This window comes from Thalassophryne amazonica, chromosome 15 (assembly GCF_902500255.1).
Source record: "Thalassophryne amazonica chromosome 15, fThaAma1.1, whole genome shotgun sequence".
NCBI lineage: Eukaryota > Metazoa > Chordata > Actinopteri > Batrachoidiformes > Batrachoididae > Thalassophryne > Thalassophryne amazonica.
The window spans coordinates 95,146,705-95,163,760 of NC_047117.1; the positions used below are offsets into that span (position 1 = coordinate 95,146,705).

The 17,056-nt window shown below is 43.9% G+C and overlaps 2 protein-coding genes across 2 annotated transcripts; both read left to right on the forward strand.

Moving 5' to 3' along the window:
* Window positions 1-4,911: 4,911 nt before the first annotated feature.
* si:ch211-286b5.4 (afadin- and alpha-actinin-binding protein) lies at window positions 4,912-9,694 on the forward strand. The gene is made up of 7 exons (XM_034189151.1): window positions 4,912-5,105; window positions 5,345-5,613; window positions 5,683-5,833; window positions 5,941-6,044; window positions 6,116-6,277; window positions 8,283-8,597; window positions 9,569-9,694. Exons 2-6 carry the CDS (start codon window positions 5,458-5,460, stop codon window positions 8,388-8,390), a joined length of 681 nt encoding a protein of 226 aa, XP_034045042.1. The 5' UTR covers window positions 4,912-5,105; window positions 5,345-5,457; the 3' UTR covers window positions 8,391-8,597; window positions 9,569-9,694.
* A 4,568-nt stretch (window positions 9,695-14,262) lies between these two features.
* Window positions 14,263-15,090, forward strand: nanos3 (nanos homolog 3). Its single transcript, XM_034188441.1, has one exon. It carries the CDS (start codon window positions 14,384-14,386, stop codon window positions 14,996-14,998), a length of 615 nt encoding a protein of 204 aa, XP_034044332.1. The 5' UTR covers window positions 14,263-14,383; the 3' UTR covers window positions 14,999-15,090.
* Window positions 15,091-17,056: the final 1,966 nt, after the last annotated feature.

Genomic DNA, 17,056 nt, shown 5'->3' on the forward strand with positions numbered 1-17,056 from the left:
AGCTATCTTAGCTAATTATAGGCCAATCTCCAACCTTCCTTTTCTCTCAAAAATTCTTGAAAGGGTAGTTGTAAAACAGCTAATGTTGTATGGCTGGGGGGCCTGGCTGCCTTTTTGTTTCTGTCTTTTGTTTTTCCTTCCAGGTGGCTTGCATTTGGGACTGAGTGGCTGTGTTGCTGAGGTTATCAGGACCTCACCCTGATCACCTGCGGCTCGTCAGGACTCACAGCTGAGGTGCATCTATATGGATTGGAACATGGTGGCATTTAAGACTGGAGTATACAGTGTTTATTTGCCAGAGACTCAACCTTGTGACCAGACGGGTGAGATCGTCGTCTCGGGAGCCATCTCATCATCAGTGGCTGCAGAGAACGTCCAGGGTTTGATGCACGGTCTGTGAAAGAGGAGGGGGTGAGGTCTCACGCTCGTCAGCACACTTCCTGAGGTACGTTAGATTTTGTGACTAACATTTATACAGTCAGTAAATGTGGTGTCCCTCACACCTTTATTATATTGAGCTGTATGTTAGTCATGTATCGGCTTCCACTGCAGTGGAGTTTTGTGAACTGGATGTTCCATGCCTGCAGGTTGGGAAGCTGATTAGTAATCAAGCCAGGAAGTGTTTGCTGTTTGTACACCTTTAAGTGTTCTCTCTGTGTGTAGAGTGTGGACTCACATAATGGTTCCTTCTTTCACAGACTCGGTTTGTTGCGGCCACCTGGGGGGTGTCGGCGGGGTCCTTGGGTCCGAACAGCTTCTGGCTCCGGACCGTTAGCGCTGCTGGGAGCGCACCACGCCAGACCGCACTTTCTGTTATTTTTGTATCACTGTTATGTATTAAATTCAGTTAGCCTTTGTACTGTGCTCTGCTTATTTCATACTGGGTCCTTCAAACGCTGGTCGGTTCTCCGAGCTGTGTCCGACACATAACAGCTAACTGATCATCTGCAGAGGAATGGTCTATTTGAAGAGTTTGTCAGGTTTTAGAATTCATCATAGTACAGAAACAGCATTAGTGAAGGTTACAAATGATCTTCTTATGGCCTCAGACAGTGGACTCATCTCTGTGCTCGTCCTGTTAGACCTCAGTGCAGCTTTTGATACTGTTGACCATAAAATTTTATTACAGAGATTAGAGCATGCCATAGGTATTAAAGGCACTGCGCTGCAATGGTTTGAATCATATTTATCTAATAGATTACAATTTGTTCATGTAAATGGGGAGTCTTCTTCACAGACTAAGGTTAATTATGGAGTTCCACAAGGTTCTGTGCTAGGACCAATTTAATTCACTTTATACATGCTTCCCTTAGACAGCATTGCTTAAACTTTCATTGTTATGCAGATGATACCCAGCTTTATCTATCCATGAAGCCAGAGGACACACACCAATTAGTTAAACTGCAAGAATGTCTTACAGACATAAAGACATGGATGACCTCTAATTTCCTGCTTTTAAACTCAGATAAAATTGAAGTTATTGTACTTGGCCCCACAATTCTTAGAATCATGGTGTCTAACTAGATCCTTCCTCTGGATGGCATTACCCTGACCTCTAGTAATACTGTGAGAAATCTTGGAGTCATTTTTGATCAGGATATGTCATTCAATGCGCATATTAAACAAATATGTAGGACTGCTTTTTTGCATTTGTGCAATATCTCTAAAATTAGAAAGGTCTTGTTTCAGAGTGATGCTGAAAAGCTAATTCATGCATTTATTTCCTCTAGGCTGGACTATTGTAATTCATTATTATCAGGTTGTCCTAAAAGTTCCCTGAAAAGCCTTCAGTTAATTCAAAATGCTGCAGCTAGAGTACTGACAGGGACTAGAAGGAGAGAGCATATCTCACCCATATTGGCCTCTCTTCATTGGCTTCCTGTTAATTCTAGAATAGAATTTAAAATTCTTCTTCTTACTTATAAGGTTTTGAATAATCAGGTCCCATCTTATCTTAGGGACCTCGTAGTACCATATCACCCCAATAGAGCGCTTCGCTCTCAGACTGCAGGCTTACTTGTAGTTCCTAGGGTTTGTAAGAGTAGAATGGGAGGCAGAGCCTTCAGCTTTCAGGCTCCTCTCCTGTGGAACCAGCTCCCAATTCAGATCAGGGAGACAGACACCCTCTCTACTTTTAAGATTAGGCTTAAAACTTTCCTTTTTGCTAAAGCTTATAGTTAGGGCTGGATCAGGTGACCCTGAACCATCCCTTAGTTATGCTGCTATAGACGTAGACTGCTGGGGGGTTCCCATGATGCACTGAGTGTTTCTTTCTCTTTTTGCTCTGTATGCACCACTCTGCATTTAATCATTAGTGATCGATCTCTGCTCCCCTCCACAGCATGTCTTTTTCCTGGTTCTCTCCCTCAGCCCCAACCAGTCCCAGCAGAAGACTGCCCCTCCCTGAGCCTGGTTCTGCTGGAGGTTTCTTCCTGTTAAAAGGGAGTTTTTCCTTCCCACTGTAACCAAGTGCTTGCTCACAGGGGGTCGTTTTGACCGTTGGGGTTTTACATAATTATTGTATGGCTTTTGCCTTACAATATAAAGCGCCTTGGGGCAACTGTTTGTTGTGATTTGGCGCTATATAAATAAAATAGATTTGATTTGTTTAATTAATTATTAATCCTATTGTCTTATGTACAATTTGTACATGTTCAATAAATAATAATAATAAATCTATCAATCATAATATTTGTGTTTTGACGGCGTCTGCAGGAGGCCTTGCATTTGTGTGTACATGAGCTTTTGACAAGAGCAGAAGTTGTGTAAACTGTAGTTTTTAACTCCATAGGAAGTTAGCACGCATGCTAACATCAGCTAAATGAATTATAAATCACTCCAAAAGTGTTATTAGGTTCCAAAAACAGGGTTTTCAGTTTTAGAAGTGTTTATTTCTTGCTAGCTTTTACATAATATGTGACAAACATGTTTCTAAACACAAAACGAAATTGTTTTGAAGAGAGCAGCGACTGATGTCACAGTGCAGCTCTCCTCTGATTGGCTGTCACCTGTGTCACTCAAACACAAAACGGAATGTGACATTTTAACTTCTTAAAATACACCAAAGGTAGCCATCTCTGAACTTGTCCAAGGTCTGTGTACCAAGAACTTTTCCTGTGAATTTCAAGAGTCCGGCAGTAACAGGACTGGACTTATGCTGAGCACAGACAGACAGATGGACGGACAGACAGATCATGTGATGGCGCCTTTATAGCAACATGTGTGTAGTCAGTAGCTCAGATTACAGTCGGTAAACAGGCTCTTGCTGCAAATTGCACTGGAATGTGATGTACCTGGATGACATTCGGATGATTCGGTGGCTCGGCTCAAGGTTGACTGGCACACTCCTGACCGATCAGCCAGCTCCCCCTGTTGCCAGGAAGCCCAGCGTGGTCAGCACCTGTGTGGGCACAGACAACCCCCGGCTCCTCACTGTATAGCACTCTGGGCCGACTGCAGTTCAGTAACCTTCATTTGTGTATGTGCATGTATGTATATGTGTATGTATATATGTATGCGTGTATACATACATATATATATATATATATATATATATATATGTGTGTGTGTGTGTGTGTAATTATGTATGTGTAGGTGTATGTTGGTGTGTGTATACATGTATACTGTATATGTATGTAAATATGTATGTAGACGAAGACACGATGTTCACTAGATAAGTTTATGATACTGGGATTTGAATTTGTGTTGTTAAATGTGTTTGTAGCTTGGCCCAAGCAGAGGGTCACCCCTTAGAGTCTGGTCTGCTTGAGGTTTCTTCCTCAATACATCAGAGGAAGTTTTTCCTTATCACTGTTGCCTGTGTGCTCGCTCTGGGGGTTGGTAATGTGTATATATGTATGTATATATATACGTGGTGGGCGTTTATAAGCTTTGCTTCTGCTCACCCCCTTTTTGGTCACACGTGTCACTGTGGAATTGTCTTGTATATCAGTTTTTGTTATTGATGAGTTTGTGTGCCAAATAAATAAGTTCAAGTTCAAGTGCCATGATGAAGCATAATCGAACCACGTGTGTCTTTAATGATGTCATTCCCATGTTTGTTTGTCACACTGGAATCATGTTTACATTGATTAAAACCTTCTTTTTAATCCTTTTATAAAATGAATTCCTCTTCACTAGCTGGATTTCTGTGTTGTTTCCCTCAAACTTTTTGTTTTTTAAGTATTTATAGGTTATTTGCTTTTGTTTTTAATCTCAGCCTCAAGCTGTGAACATTTTTGTAATTTCATTTAAAATTATTTATTTATTTTATTTTATTTTTTTTGTTTTTGTTAATTATGGCCGTTAAACTAATTTTTTTTCAGCCATTTCTGAAAAAAATCTTAATTTTTGTAACAGGAATAAGAAATATTTAATTTTGATGGAAGACAGGAAGCTGTAGATTTAAAAAGTCTGGGTGCTTTTATTTTGACACTTCCTGCTGGTGATGAGCAGAGGCGTTTTCACCTGCTGATTCTGAAGAGTCACCAAACTGCAGAAACGGCTCTTTGTCCCCGTGGACATGATGTGGTGTGAACGCAGCACTCAGAGGACAGCAGGAGGACATGACAAGGACACAGGTAACTATGTGACCTTTGACCTGACACACTCCAAACAGTGGATATTCTTGACAGCTTCATTCTGCTTCCTTCATTCTTCCTTTGACCTGCAGACCCCAGTAACCCTGAGCTCAGACACAACGCTTCCTGGTGGGTGTGTGGAGAGAGCCAAAGGCATGGCGTGGACTCGCTGGTGGTGCGTGTCACATGACAAGAGATTTTGATTGTTTGTTTGGAAAAATAATGTTTTATTTTGTAGGAGTGGCTGAAGGAGACAGAGCGGCTGAAGGAGACAGAGCGGCACGCTGCCAGACTTCAGGAGGCGCTGAAATGTGAACAGGGAAAAGTAAAGCGCAGCAATGATGATGGAGTGTAAAGCGTCAAAATGTAACGGTCTTGACGCGAGCGTTGGTGTGTTTCAGTGTGTCCGTCTGCAGCTGCGCTGTAACCAGCAGGAGGCAGAATTGAGCCGCAGAGAGCAGCAGTGCAGCAGGCTGAAGGAACGACTGCTCCAGCTCGCTGACGGGATCCAGAACCGAGACCCATGTGAGACTCGGGACCGCACTCGGGTACCGCTGGCTGTGTCCTTGAGCACTGAGACTAAACCAGCTCTGTCCCGTTTGGGTTTCTTTGTTTTTTTTTTTTGTTTTTTTTTTGTAAACTCATTCATCGATTCAGACGCAGGTGGGGGTGGAGCCTGGCGTGGGTGCAGGTGTCCTCGCTGGGGTTTTTGCCTCCTCATCCATCTGCAGGTGTTCTGAAGCTTTTATTGTTTCTCTCTCCAGACTTCGAGGTGCTGAACCTTCCACCGCCTGGCGAGCGAGGACAGCAAGAAACGATGACATCGTGCAGGTGTGCCACACAGTAAGTCAGGATTGTGCACATTCCTGTGTTTGTCATGGCTCCGCCCTCAGCGGCTGTGCGGCCTCGCAGGTGGGAGGAGGTGCTGCTGCGTGTGATGCTGGAGCGGCGAGAAGCCGAGTTGAGGGAGGCCATGAAGCTGCGTCACGGACTCACAACGCTCCTTCACGCGCTCAGAGTGGACATGGAGCAGGTAAGGACGCCGAGCACAAGAGCCAGCTCCCTCACTTCACCTGTTCATGTTTCATGTCGAACCTTTCAGACGCTGCTCGGCGTGGAGACCGGTGGCCAGGACGCTCGTGCAATGAGTAGGCTGGATCACGTGGAGGCGGAGCTCGGTGACCATGTGACGGGAGGCGTGGTTCAGAGCTGGATGAAGGTGCAGAGGAAACTACAGGATGTTCTTTCTGAAGGTAAACCTCAATCCCGGTCCGGTTCCTGTCTGAGTACAGGCCAGCTTTGGGTTCCTGGCATTTCCAGCCTGATCATGTGACCACCATCTTTCTGGTCTTTGTTTTAGCTCCGCCTGCTGGTGGTACCAACCACGATAAGATCCTCGCTCATCTCGAACAAGAACTGAGTGAAAGTCAACAGCTTGTAAAACTACAACAGCAAATGCTGCAGGTACGACTGTTAGGACACGAACACCGAAACCATCCATCGGCTCGCCGCCAAACACCGTCCTTTTTCCGTAGGACAGCCTCGCCCCACCCATCCTCTCGGAACTCACCGATTCCTACTTTTTAGAGGAGTGGGAACGTCTTCAGGTCAGCTGGGCGCAGCTGGAAAGTCAGAGGCGGACTTTTGACAGCGAGAGGCGGGCCTTCACTGAGGCTGCCATTCGGCTCAGCCGCGAGGTGAGAGGACAACCGACAGCAGGTACCTTTCAGGTTCCGAACCCCGCTTACTCTGCTGCTGGGACCGCCCACATGCTCCCACCTGGCTCAGGTCTGATGATTGAAGCTGGGAGTGTGATGTCACTTCCTTAGCAACGCCCTTAGCAACCCTGTCACCAAATGGTCATATAATGATGCGCATTCCAACAAGTCTGCAGGCTGACCAGCATCAAGTAAGCTCCACCCACCTGAGTGCAGCAGGCTTTGTTTTTTGCTGGTTCCAGCATTGACTCTGACGGTCTTTTTTTGGTTGCGTTTACACCACAAAGTGAATTTAAATGCATTTTTACAGGATTTTGAAGTGTGCAGATAACTGCTGCTGTTAGATCTCAGTGCTGCATTTGATACAGTGGATCATCATATTCTACTCGATAGTCTGGAAAATCAGTTTAAGATTACTGGGAGTGCCCTTGCATGGCTGATGTCATACTTGACCAGTCGTTCTTACTGTGTTTTATACAGTAACACTACCTCTAACCTTAGTGACATGAAATTTGGGGTTCCACAGGGGTCTGTCTTAGGCCCCCTGCTTTTCTCCCTTTATATAGCCCCCCTTGGGCACATATTGCGGCGTTTTGGATTACCTTTCACTGCTATGCTGATGATACTCAGTTATACATGCCGATAACTGCTGGTAATCTCATTCACATAAAATCCTTAGAAGATTGCCTTGCAGCAGTGAGATCTAGAAACTTCCTACTTTTAAACTCTGATAAGACTGAATGATGGTTCTTGGTCCATTGAGACATCAGCATCAATTTGACCAGTTAACGCTCAGCCTAGGCTCGTGTGTCATACATCACACTGACAAAGTGAGGAACCTTGGGGTAATTTTTGATCCTGACCTCCACATTAGAAATATTACTAGGACTGCTTTCTTCTACCTGCGAAATATAGTGAAGATTCGTCCCATCCTGTCTATGGCTGATGCTGAGACCCTGATCCATGTGTTTGTCTCTTCTAGATTGGACTACTGCAATGTTCTATTTTCTGGTTTACTGCAGTCTAGCATTAGGGGTCTCCAATTGGTTCAAAATGCTGCAGCCAGACTTTTGACAGGAAGCAGAAAGTTTGACCACATTACACCCATTTAGGCGTCTCTTCACTGGCTTCCTGTCCCAGTGAGATCAGATTTTAAGGTTCTGCTATTAACCTATAAAATTGTTCACAGACTGGCACCTCCCTACCTAGCTGACCTAATTAAACCTTACGTACCGGCCCGGGCTTTGCGTTCTCAGGGTGCAGGACTACTTTGTGTCCCTAAGGTGAATAAGAAGTCTGTGGGTCACAGATCTTTCTCTTATCGTGCCCCTGTTCTGTGGAATGATCTCCCTGCATCAATAAAACAGTCAGATTCTGTGGAGACTTTCAAGTCCAGACTTAAGATGCACTTATTTTCCCTTTCATATGGCTAGCATACTGGTACAGTTTTGTTTGACACTTTTTACTCTTTTAATTCATTTATTAGTAATTGGAGCGTCCGCGGCCTCAACTTTATCTAAATTCTGGGTCTGTTAGTGAAGTTTAGGGCTAGTGGTCAGTGATCACCTTAGTATTTCCTGTTTTTCTTGTTAATGCTGACAAATTATACAGTATTTCTTGTCTTTCTGATACCTGATTCTGTTTTTTCTTTCTGTTTAAGGTGCAGCTCCATCCAGAGATGGGTGTGGTGTCTGTTTCTGAAACCCTCCTGTCCTGTGCACCAACAGCATTTCCTGTATATTTGTTTTGTGAATTGTTCTGTAATTTGTATCTGTATCATGGCCCAAGCAGAGGGTCACCCCTTTGAGTCTGGTCTGCTTGAGGTTTCTTCTTCAGAGGGAGTTTTTTCTTACCGCTGTTGCTCTAGGGGTTGGTAAGGTTAGACCTTACCTGTGTGAAGCTCTTTGAGGCAACTCTGTTGTGATTTGGTGCTAAATGAAAACAAATTGAAATGGAAGAGGTGTGTGTGCGCGTGTGTGTGCAGAGGTGTGACTTTGAACAGCAGAGGGCGTGTCTGCTGAAGCGATGTTACTTCTGTGAGAGTCCGTCGACACCTAAAGAAGGAACTCAAAGTCTGGCTGTCGGTGAGTAGAAATTATGCAGGTTGTGTGAATAAACTGTCTGAGAATCACAGTGTGTGTGTGTGTGTGTGTGTGTATCTGATGCCACTTTTGTACCATCCAGTGACGCCGTCACACAGTGACGTGCCGACCAACAGGATTCCAGATTTGTGTGGAGGAAGTGGACTCCGAAGCCCGAGCACGCCGGAGCTGTACGCTGCGCTGCAGCTGAGCTGTAGGTATGTCAGGACCCTATTTGATACCTCACCCAGCCCACAGAGGAGGGTGGAGCTTATGTGATGACCTGTCTTTGTGGTCATGTGGTGCACTAGATGATTTTGCAGAAACTTTCATGGTGAAATTTCAAAGAGTCATTTGAGTATGTCAGAGGTCACTCATGTTGTATACCTGCTTCCTCGAATCAGGAGTCATGGGGGGTCCCACCACCCCCTACCCCTCCTTTGTTTTCCTATCCCATCCCCATCCCGGCCCCTGTTCACGCCACTCACTTCCCCCTCCGGGGCGCGGCGCAGCTTTAGCTGTGACAGCTCCCTGTTCCCCCCCAAGCCCCTGGCACGAACATGTGTTGCTGTGCCGCCGCCCCCCCCCACACACACACACACACACACTCTTACATTTCCTCAATTTGGATAATGGACTGTTTCAAAGTTTAGTGTACATAAACAAATGAAAGGTATATGTGCGGTTGTTTTAATTCTGATGCCATTATTACGTTCAACTAGTAATAATTGTGGATTAATTGCTGTATATTTGTCTGAGGTCATTGGGTGTAAAATGAATTGCCCATTTAGGGATCAATAAAGTTGTCAGAATCTGAATCCTGGACAGGACAGCAAGTCGGCCACAGGTCCACATGTAGACACAGACACACACATTCACACCTTAAGAGAACTTAAAGTCACCACTTCACTGACCCACACGTCTTTGGACGTTGGGGGAAACCCATGGGAACACGGCCAGAACATGCAAACTCCACACAGAAAAGACCAGGTGGGACACAATCCTGCGAGCAGCATACCTTCTTGCTGTGAGGTAACAGTGCTAACCACTAAGCCACCGCGCCACCCTAGAGGCTAGCTGTATTTGATCATTAAATGATCCACACTTTACCCAGTAATCAATAAAGATCGTGTCACAATGGCTATTGAACATTTCTCCATCTCTTCTTAACTGTTTGTTTCTGAGACAGAGTTGGACAGCTGGACACTCAGGACATGGACACGATGCTGCGCTCCCCACAGGACCGCTCATTTTAACCTGTTTGTGTTTTTAATCCTTTTAACTCAATAAAGTCCAGCGTGTCTTTAAAATGACATGATACTGTTATGTTTTAAATTAAAAGAATCAGTTTGGATTTATGTTAGACTGGACACCTCACAACCACCAGGGGGCAGCAAACATCACTTTGGACAAAGTCTGTAAATTACACTATGTAACAATTTTTGTTCCTGGCTTCTGTTATATTTCGACTGCTTATGTCTAAAGTCTATGGAAAAATGACTACATTCAGCACAAACTTTGATTTTTTTTTTTTTTTTTATGTTCTAGAAAGTTCTAAAAGTTTCTTGAAATTTCTAGAAAATTCTGGACAGTTCTAGCAGTTATAGAATATTCTAGAAGACTACTCAGTAGTAGTGAAGGCGAATCGAGAATATTCTTGAAAACAGACAGATTTCAAAATATCATTGTCCTGATCACAGAAGCAAAGTTTCTGTGGAATAACAGCTATTTTCTATTTATTTAAGGCATAACAGGTTAAGAAAACACACTGTGTACCCAGGAACTAAACTAAAATAACAATTTGTTACATAGTGTTATTGAAGGTTTAAGTGTCAGTTCGGTGTGACAGTGTCAGTTTAAAGTCAAAGATGAGTTTATTTTTCTGGTTTTTACTGTGTGGTGCTGAGGAAGGCTTTGATCCATCTTATGTGACAAAAGTCTTGTAGAAAATCATCGCATGTTCTCCACCTTTCACTCACAACGTCCAACATTCATCCAACAGGAGGTGGACATACTCACTCACTCATCTTCAACCGCTCACTCAGGCTCAGGGTCGTGGGGCCTGGAGCCAATCCCATCAGTCACAGGGTGAGAGGCGGGTTCACCCTGGACAGGACACCAGTCTGTCAGAGGGTCACACATAGACAAGCACAGTCACACCTACGGACAGTTTAAAGTCTCCAGTCCATCTAACCTGCGTGTCTTTGGATGTGGGAGGAAGCTGGATGGAACCCACACAAACATGCAAACTCCACACAGAAAGGACACAGGTGGGAATTGTTCCCATGACCTTCTTGCTGTGAGGTAACAGTGTTAACCACTAAGCCACCGCACTAAAAAACCCTCGGCAGTCTGTCTTCTTTATAATGTGCAGTGTGTATTTACGTTAATGATTAAGGTCCCGTTGTCTTGGTTACAGTTTGGACTTGTTCAATCAGCCCCTCTATTTGATCATGTGATAATTTCACAAGGACACAGTAGAAAGAAGTGTTTCATTGATACGTTCACCTCTGGATGTTCATATCAATGTTGCAGAATAAAATCAATCCTAAACAATATTGTATTTACGTTTTCACAGCGTCTGCAGGAGGGCGTGTGTGTGTGCATGCACCTACCATCCCTGGTTCTCAAGACCAGGCACCTTCGTGGCTCCACTCACCCCTTCTTTTATTAGATAGCTAGATATAATTCAGTGTACACTAGTAGAGTTCTACCTTAGAATTGGAATGAATGATAGAAGACATACCTTAATGAATCTTCATGAGCTTTTGACAAGAGCAGAAGTCAGCTTTGACGGCGCGTGATGCGCGTCAGTGAAATGTCTTGTAAATGACTCCAGAGGTGTTCTCAGGTTCCAAAAACAGTGTATTCTGAGCACAGACAGGCAGACGGACAGATGGACAGACGCCTTCACAATACCCAATGGCCATATTTTGATGGCCGAGAAAAAAATAATAAAACCACCTGACTGACTCATAAGTTTCACTGGAACTCTTCTCCTCATTTGTCTTTTGGTCTGTCCCTCGTTACAGTCATGGACTCTGTCTGGATGCTAAGCTGTAATATTTCTGTTTCTGTGTGTTTGACCAGCCTAGTGCTTTTTTAATTAAATTTTTATTTTTACCTGAGTATTGTGAAGACTTTGCATCCATCCGTCTATCCATCCATCCATCCGTCTGTCTGTCTGTCCATCTGTCTGTCTGTCTGTGTTTCTGCATACGTCCAGTCCTCTTACTGCCAGTCTTCAAATTCACAGGGAACATTCTTGGGACACACACGTTGGACACCAGGGGCCTGTACTACGAAGTGGGGTTACTGGCTTATCAGGGTAACTTCGGGAGTAAGTTGATGACGTGTGGAGTAACTTCCCGGTTAACCCGTACTACGAAAGGTGGATAGGTTTTGATCGAGGTATGCTGCCATGGCAATTTATGCTGTGTGCCAAACCTGCTCCGAGCAGGTTATGTTCTAGGTTAGCTTGAAGTTTTCTCTTAACCACTCCCTTTATAAGTACCGCCCATCCACCTTCAATCACTTTGAAGACAATGCCGGCCTACCTGGATGATCCGTTTGATATTGTGAGGGGCTCTCTATGCAGGGCGAGGGTTTTTAAAGACCGCCAGAATCCGCTGACATACCCAGACGATATTCTCTATGAAAGATATAGATTCTCAGCCGAGGGAATTCGTCATCTTTGTCAGCTGATCGGGCCAGACGTCTGTAACATCACCCATCGTACACTGTAAAAAAAGACTGTTGTTTTTACAGGAAAACACTGGCAGCTGTGGTTACCAGGGAATTCCTGTAAAAAATACATCAGTTAAATGTACAAAAAAAGAGCTCTTGTTTGTAGATTTAAGTTCCTTTAATGTGAGTCAGCCGTGGTTCATTCACTGTAAATCCATATACATATTATGTCTGTAATGTTATCTACTGTGCTGCTGTATGTTTTACAGGAATTCCCTGGTAACCACAGCTGCCAGCGTTTTCCTGTACAAAGGTCATTTTTTACAGTGTAGCAATGCCCCGAGGATCGAGCAGATAACGTGCCTTGTGCCTATTTTGCCAGTGGACAATTTATGTATTCCATCGGTGATGCTGAATATCTGAGCAAGAATACTGTATGTCGTATGATTCGCAAAGTAGTACTTGTTCTATGTAAACTGTTGGATGCATTTGTCGTTTTCCCTGGTCATTTATCCACAATGCAAATCAAAGAAGGGTTTTATGCAATCGCGGGTAATTACTAATATCAAAATAGGTCTAATGCATGTCCATTAATTAGGCAAAGTGGGGCTTATCAAGCTCTGAATATAAACCTACCGTTCTGAAGGATGTTTTTATATTTCATCTTCACCTGCTGCTATTGCATCTGACATATTGACAGGATTAGGAATAGCAATCATACAGTCAAGGTAGCCTATTTAGGAAACATTAAATTAACCTAACATTTATTAGTAGGCCTATGCCCACTTCTGAATCGTGTTGCATCTGGGCGTAATTAATGAAAGAGGGTCATTTTTTAACACATATTAGACATTCCACAGGTTAATCATCTGTAACAGATTTGGAGAACAATTGAATTGTACGTACGCATTTACCCGATCAGCAATATGTTGCCAATAAGCCTGTCTTGCTTTATTGGCAGACGATGTGTTCGATTTCCCCCTTAACATTAATTTAAATTCCTCGTAGCTCTGCATAATAATCGTGGATTCTTCTTCGGTAAAGTAAGGTGACCGCGCCATCATTGAAAAATGATGTGCGCTGCAACCCGCCCCTTTTACAAACTCCAATTAGGTTAACACAGGTTCAACAAATCAACATCTTATTCAGCGTCGTAGTACCGATTAACAGCACTTGAGGAAACCAGGTTTTGTCAACCCCGGTTTAAGAGGTTGACCCTGGGTTACATCTGAATAAGTTAACCCCGCTTTGTAGTACAGGCCCCTGGACATATTTTAAGAGGTTTAAAAGTTACATTCTATTTCAATCTGTTCTGTTGTTGTTGGTGTTTTTATTTTTGTTTTTTTGAGGGGTGGGTGTGACAGCCAATCAGAGTAGAGCAGCACCATGACATCACAGGCTGGTAGCTGACTGCAAACTCTGTTTTATTTGTGTGTAAATATAACCTCTTTGTCATCTATGATGTAAAAGTTAGTGAGAAATAAACTCTTGTAAAACTGAAAACACCTCTGGAGTCATTCACAAGACATTTCACCGACGTGCATCACAAGCTAACTTCCGCCATTGACAAAAGCTCATGTATGCTCACGTGCACGCCCTCCTGCAGATGCCATTAAAACATAGATATTGTTTATGATTGATTGATTGATAGGGGCTTTATTGAACATGTACAAATTGTATGTAAGAGAATACGATCTTAATAATTAATGTAAACAACAATAAATCTATAATTTATATATATATATATATATATATATACTTTGCACTGGGATACCAATTAAACAACTGCAAGACTGAGCTGATGTTGCTGAAGGTATTTTAACATTGCGTTACAATGTTGTCAGAGCAGATGGTCACCCCGCTGTCTGTTCTTCTTCAGGTTTCTTCCTGACTGCTGTCATCAGTGTACTTTGCTCAGCGGCTGGGGGGAAGGTTTGGGGGACTTATTTAAACTGAATTTGTAAGATTTACACGTTTTTTATTCTAACGAGATAAACCTCCATAATCTCGTCATTAAATTTCGTGATTCTCTGTTATATATTTGAAGTTTTTTTTCATGGCAGTGATGAAAGGTTGAGATGATTTTCTGGATTCATCTGGATCTTTGGTTCTGGTCTCAGTCTGAAAACACTTTTCTTTGTAAACGGTTTAAACGTGGAAGAAGCGCGCGTGCATGTGCGTGAGAGGATGAGTGACAGCGCTATGCACGTGCTGCAGGTGTTCTGTGATTGGTCGGCGACTTTACAGCTTGTAGGTAATTACCAATCAAAAGTGAGCGCACTCGCTGCGCCCGAACAGTCGCAGACTTTGTGCCAGGATGAGCGGTTTGTTTTGCGGACTTTCCCAGCGTCTGCTGCGACTCATGGACTCGGACGGAACCAGCTTCCAGCCCTGGCGGGACTACATGGGCCTGTCGGACATTATGAAAGAGATTGTGGGTGGGAGCCCCGCCGCGGGCTCTCCTCCTCCTCCTCCTCCTCCTCCGCGCTCCGAACCTGAACATCTGTGCGCTGCTCTCGGTTCTCTGCGCATTCATACTGTCGACGCAAACTCTGCGCCATATCTCCCCGCTGATCCGAAAATGACGGGTTGTTTTGCTCATCAGCGCCCTCTCGATGACCCGTGGGGCGCGCTGAGCTCAAAGCCGCACTCGGGGCCCGGGCTGAGAGCGGGGGGCCCCCGCAGAGCCAAAGAGCGCAGGAGGAGCCCCGCGGCGGCCGCGCCACGGATGTTCTGCAGCTTCTGCAAACATAACGGGGAGTCGGAGGCTGTGTTCAGCTCCCACTGGCTGAAGGACAAGGACGGGGACATCCTGTGTCCCTACCTGCGCCACTACGTGTGTCCACTGTGCGGCGCAACCGGCGCCAAAGCGCACACGAAGCGCTTCTGCCCCAAAGTGGACAGCGCCTACAGCTCCGTGTACGCCAAGTGACGCGCACGGACTCGAACCCCCGGCGTGCTTTAAGTTTGCTGTGATTTTATTTATTTGTTTGTGTGTGTTTGTTTGAAAAAAAAACAAAAAACCCTGCATGATGTTTTTAATTGTTTTAATTGTGATCTTTAGTTATAAATGTTTCCTGACTCCAGCTGCATCAGTGTCATTGTGTTCTGGGTCCGATTTTACTCCCGAGACAAGAACTCAGAGTCCACATCAGGTCACGTGACTGAGATGGGCAAGTTTCATCACCAGGGAGGTATTAAAAAAAAAAAGATTCTGATCTTGATCAGAATGTTCTTCTGGGGTACAAGCTTCAACCTGTCCTTCCACGCCCATGCGTGTCCCACAGGGTGTATAAGACTGCAATGGATGAAAGAGGGAGCAACAATTTCCCATTTTGACAACGCAATGGCGTGTCATTTTTTCCATTCAAACAACACACAGCCTTTATAGAACAGCCCCACCACGCCCATTAACAACACAGGGGTCCTGATGGGAAAACAACAAAGGGCCCGAGACACTTTGATATGCACTTTGCACATCTCAGCATGTTATCACATGCAGAACACAGAACACACTCTAACCACAGGTGCAGGCCCGTTGCAACAAGGCAAGCAAACCAATCAATTGTCTCGGCCCGACCTGGCCTGGGGCCCCCAGACAACAAACTGCATGAGCGCCCCTTTAGGTCTTGTGAGTGTCAATGCAGGAAAGTGCAGCAACACTGTTATCACAATCCCCCTCTAGGGGGCCCCTCCCACAGTAGCCAGCCAGGTGACGTAGCTCAACTTGACAGATGAGATGTAAAGTCCATGCGCGTGCACAGTGCAGTTCCGCAATGGAGCTCATCTTGACAGGATGTGGGACACCGGCAAAATATAAAACTTCAGCAATCATGAAGCATAGTTATCTGTCAGGAAGCCAGAAAAGAAAGAAGAGAAAGGAAGAAAAGAAAAAAAATAGGAGAGTAGTACGTCATAATTTACAGAGGATAAATTAGGCCTTCGAATGTTTATGTTAGCTACCTGTCTGGCTGTTATATAAACAGTGTGGCATCTTCATAAATGATTAATGTCCACTCATGAACTAGTTTCCCAAAAAGAAATCTACTGATAACGGCTCACACAACTTCATTGGTAACCTTAACATGACCTTAACATGTACACTTGGGAAATCAATGGTCTTACATCCCCCTCTGCTGGACTCTTATGAGCATAACACCCAAGGACTCATGTAGACTTACAGTAGTGTTCAGAATAATAGTAGTGCTATGTGACTAAAAAGATTAATCCAGGTTTTGAGTATATTTCTTATTGTTACATGGGAAACAAGGTACCAGTAGATTCAGTAGATTCTCACAAATCCAACAAGACCAAGCATTCATGATATGCACACTCTTAAGGCTATGAAATTGGGCTATTAGTAAAAAAAGAAAAGGGGGTGTTCACAATAATAGTAGTGTGACATTCAGTCAGTGAGTTCGTCAGTTTTGTGGAACAAACAGGTGTGAATCAGGTGTCCCCTATTTAAGGATGAAGCCAGCACCTGTTGAACGTGCTTTTCTCTTTGAAAGCCTGAGGAAAATGGGACGTTCAAGACATTGTTCAGAAGAAAAGCGTAGTTTGATTAAAAAGTTGATTGGAGAGGATATGGAATAACCTGACGGAGGAACTCAAATGATGTCCAAATATCAACCAGTTTAAAAATCAATATAAAGACATGATGTTTTTAAGATATGTATCTGCTGAAGAAGGTTGAGTTTTGTGTGTTGCCAGTTGGGTCGGCATTAATAAGCTTTGCTTCTGCCTATACCCTTTCAGGCATACGGATGCACTGTTAATCCATTTTTTTTCTTCGTTGTAAGTTTTTTGTTGTTTTCATTCATTCATTCATAATGTTCATGATTTTCCTTTACAAATCATTGGTTGTCTTGATCAAAAATTTCAGTTAAATATATCGTATAGCAGACAAACACAGTGATATTTGAGAAGTGAAATGAAGTTTATAGGGTTTACAGAAAGTGTGCAATAATTCTTTAAATAAAATTGGGCA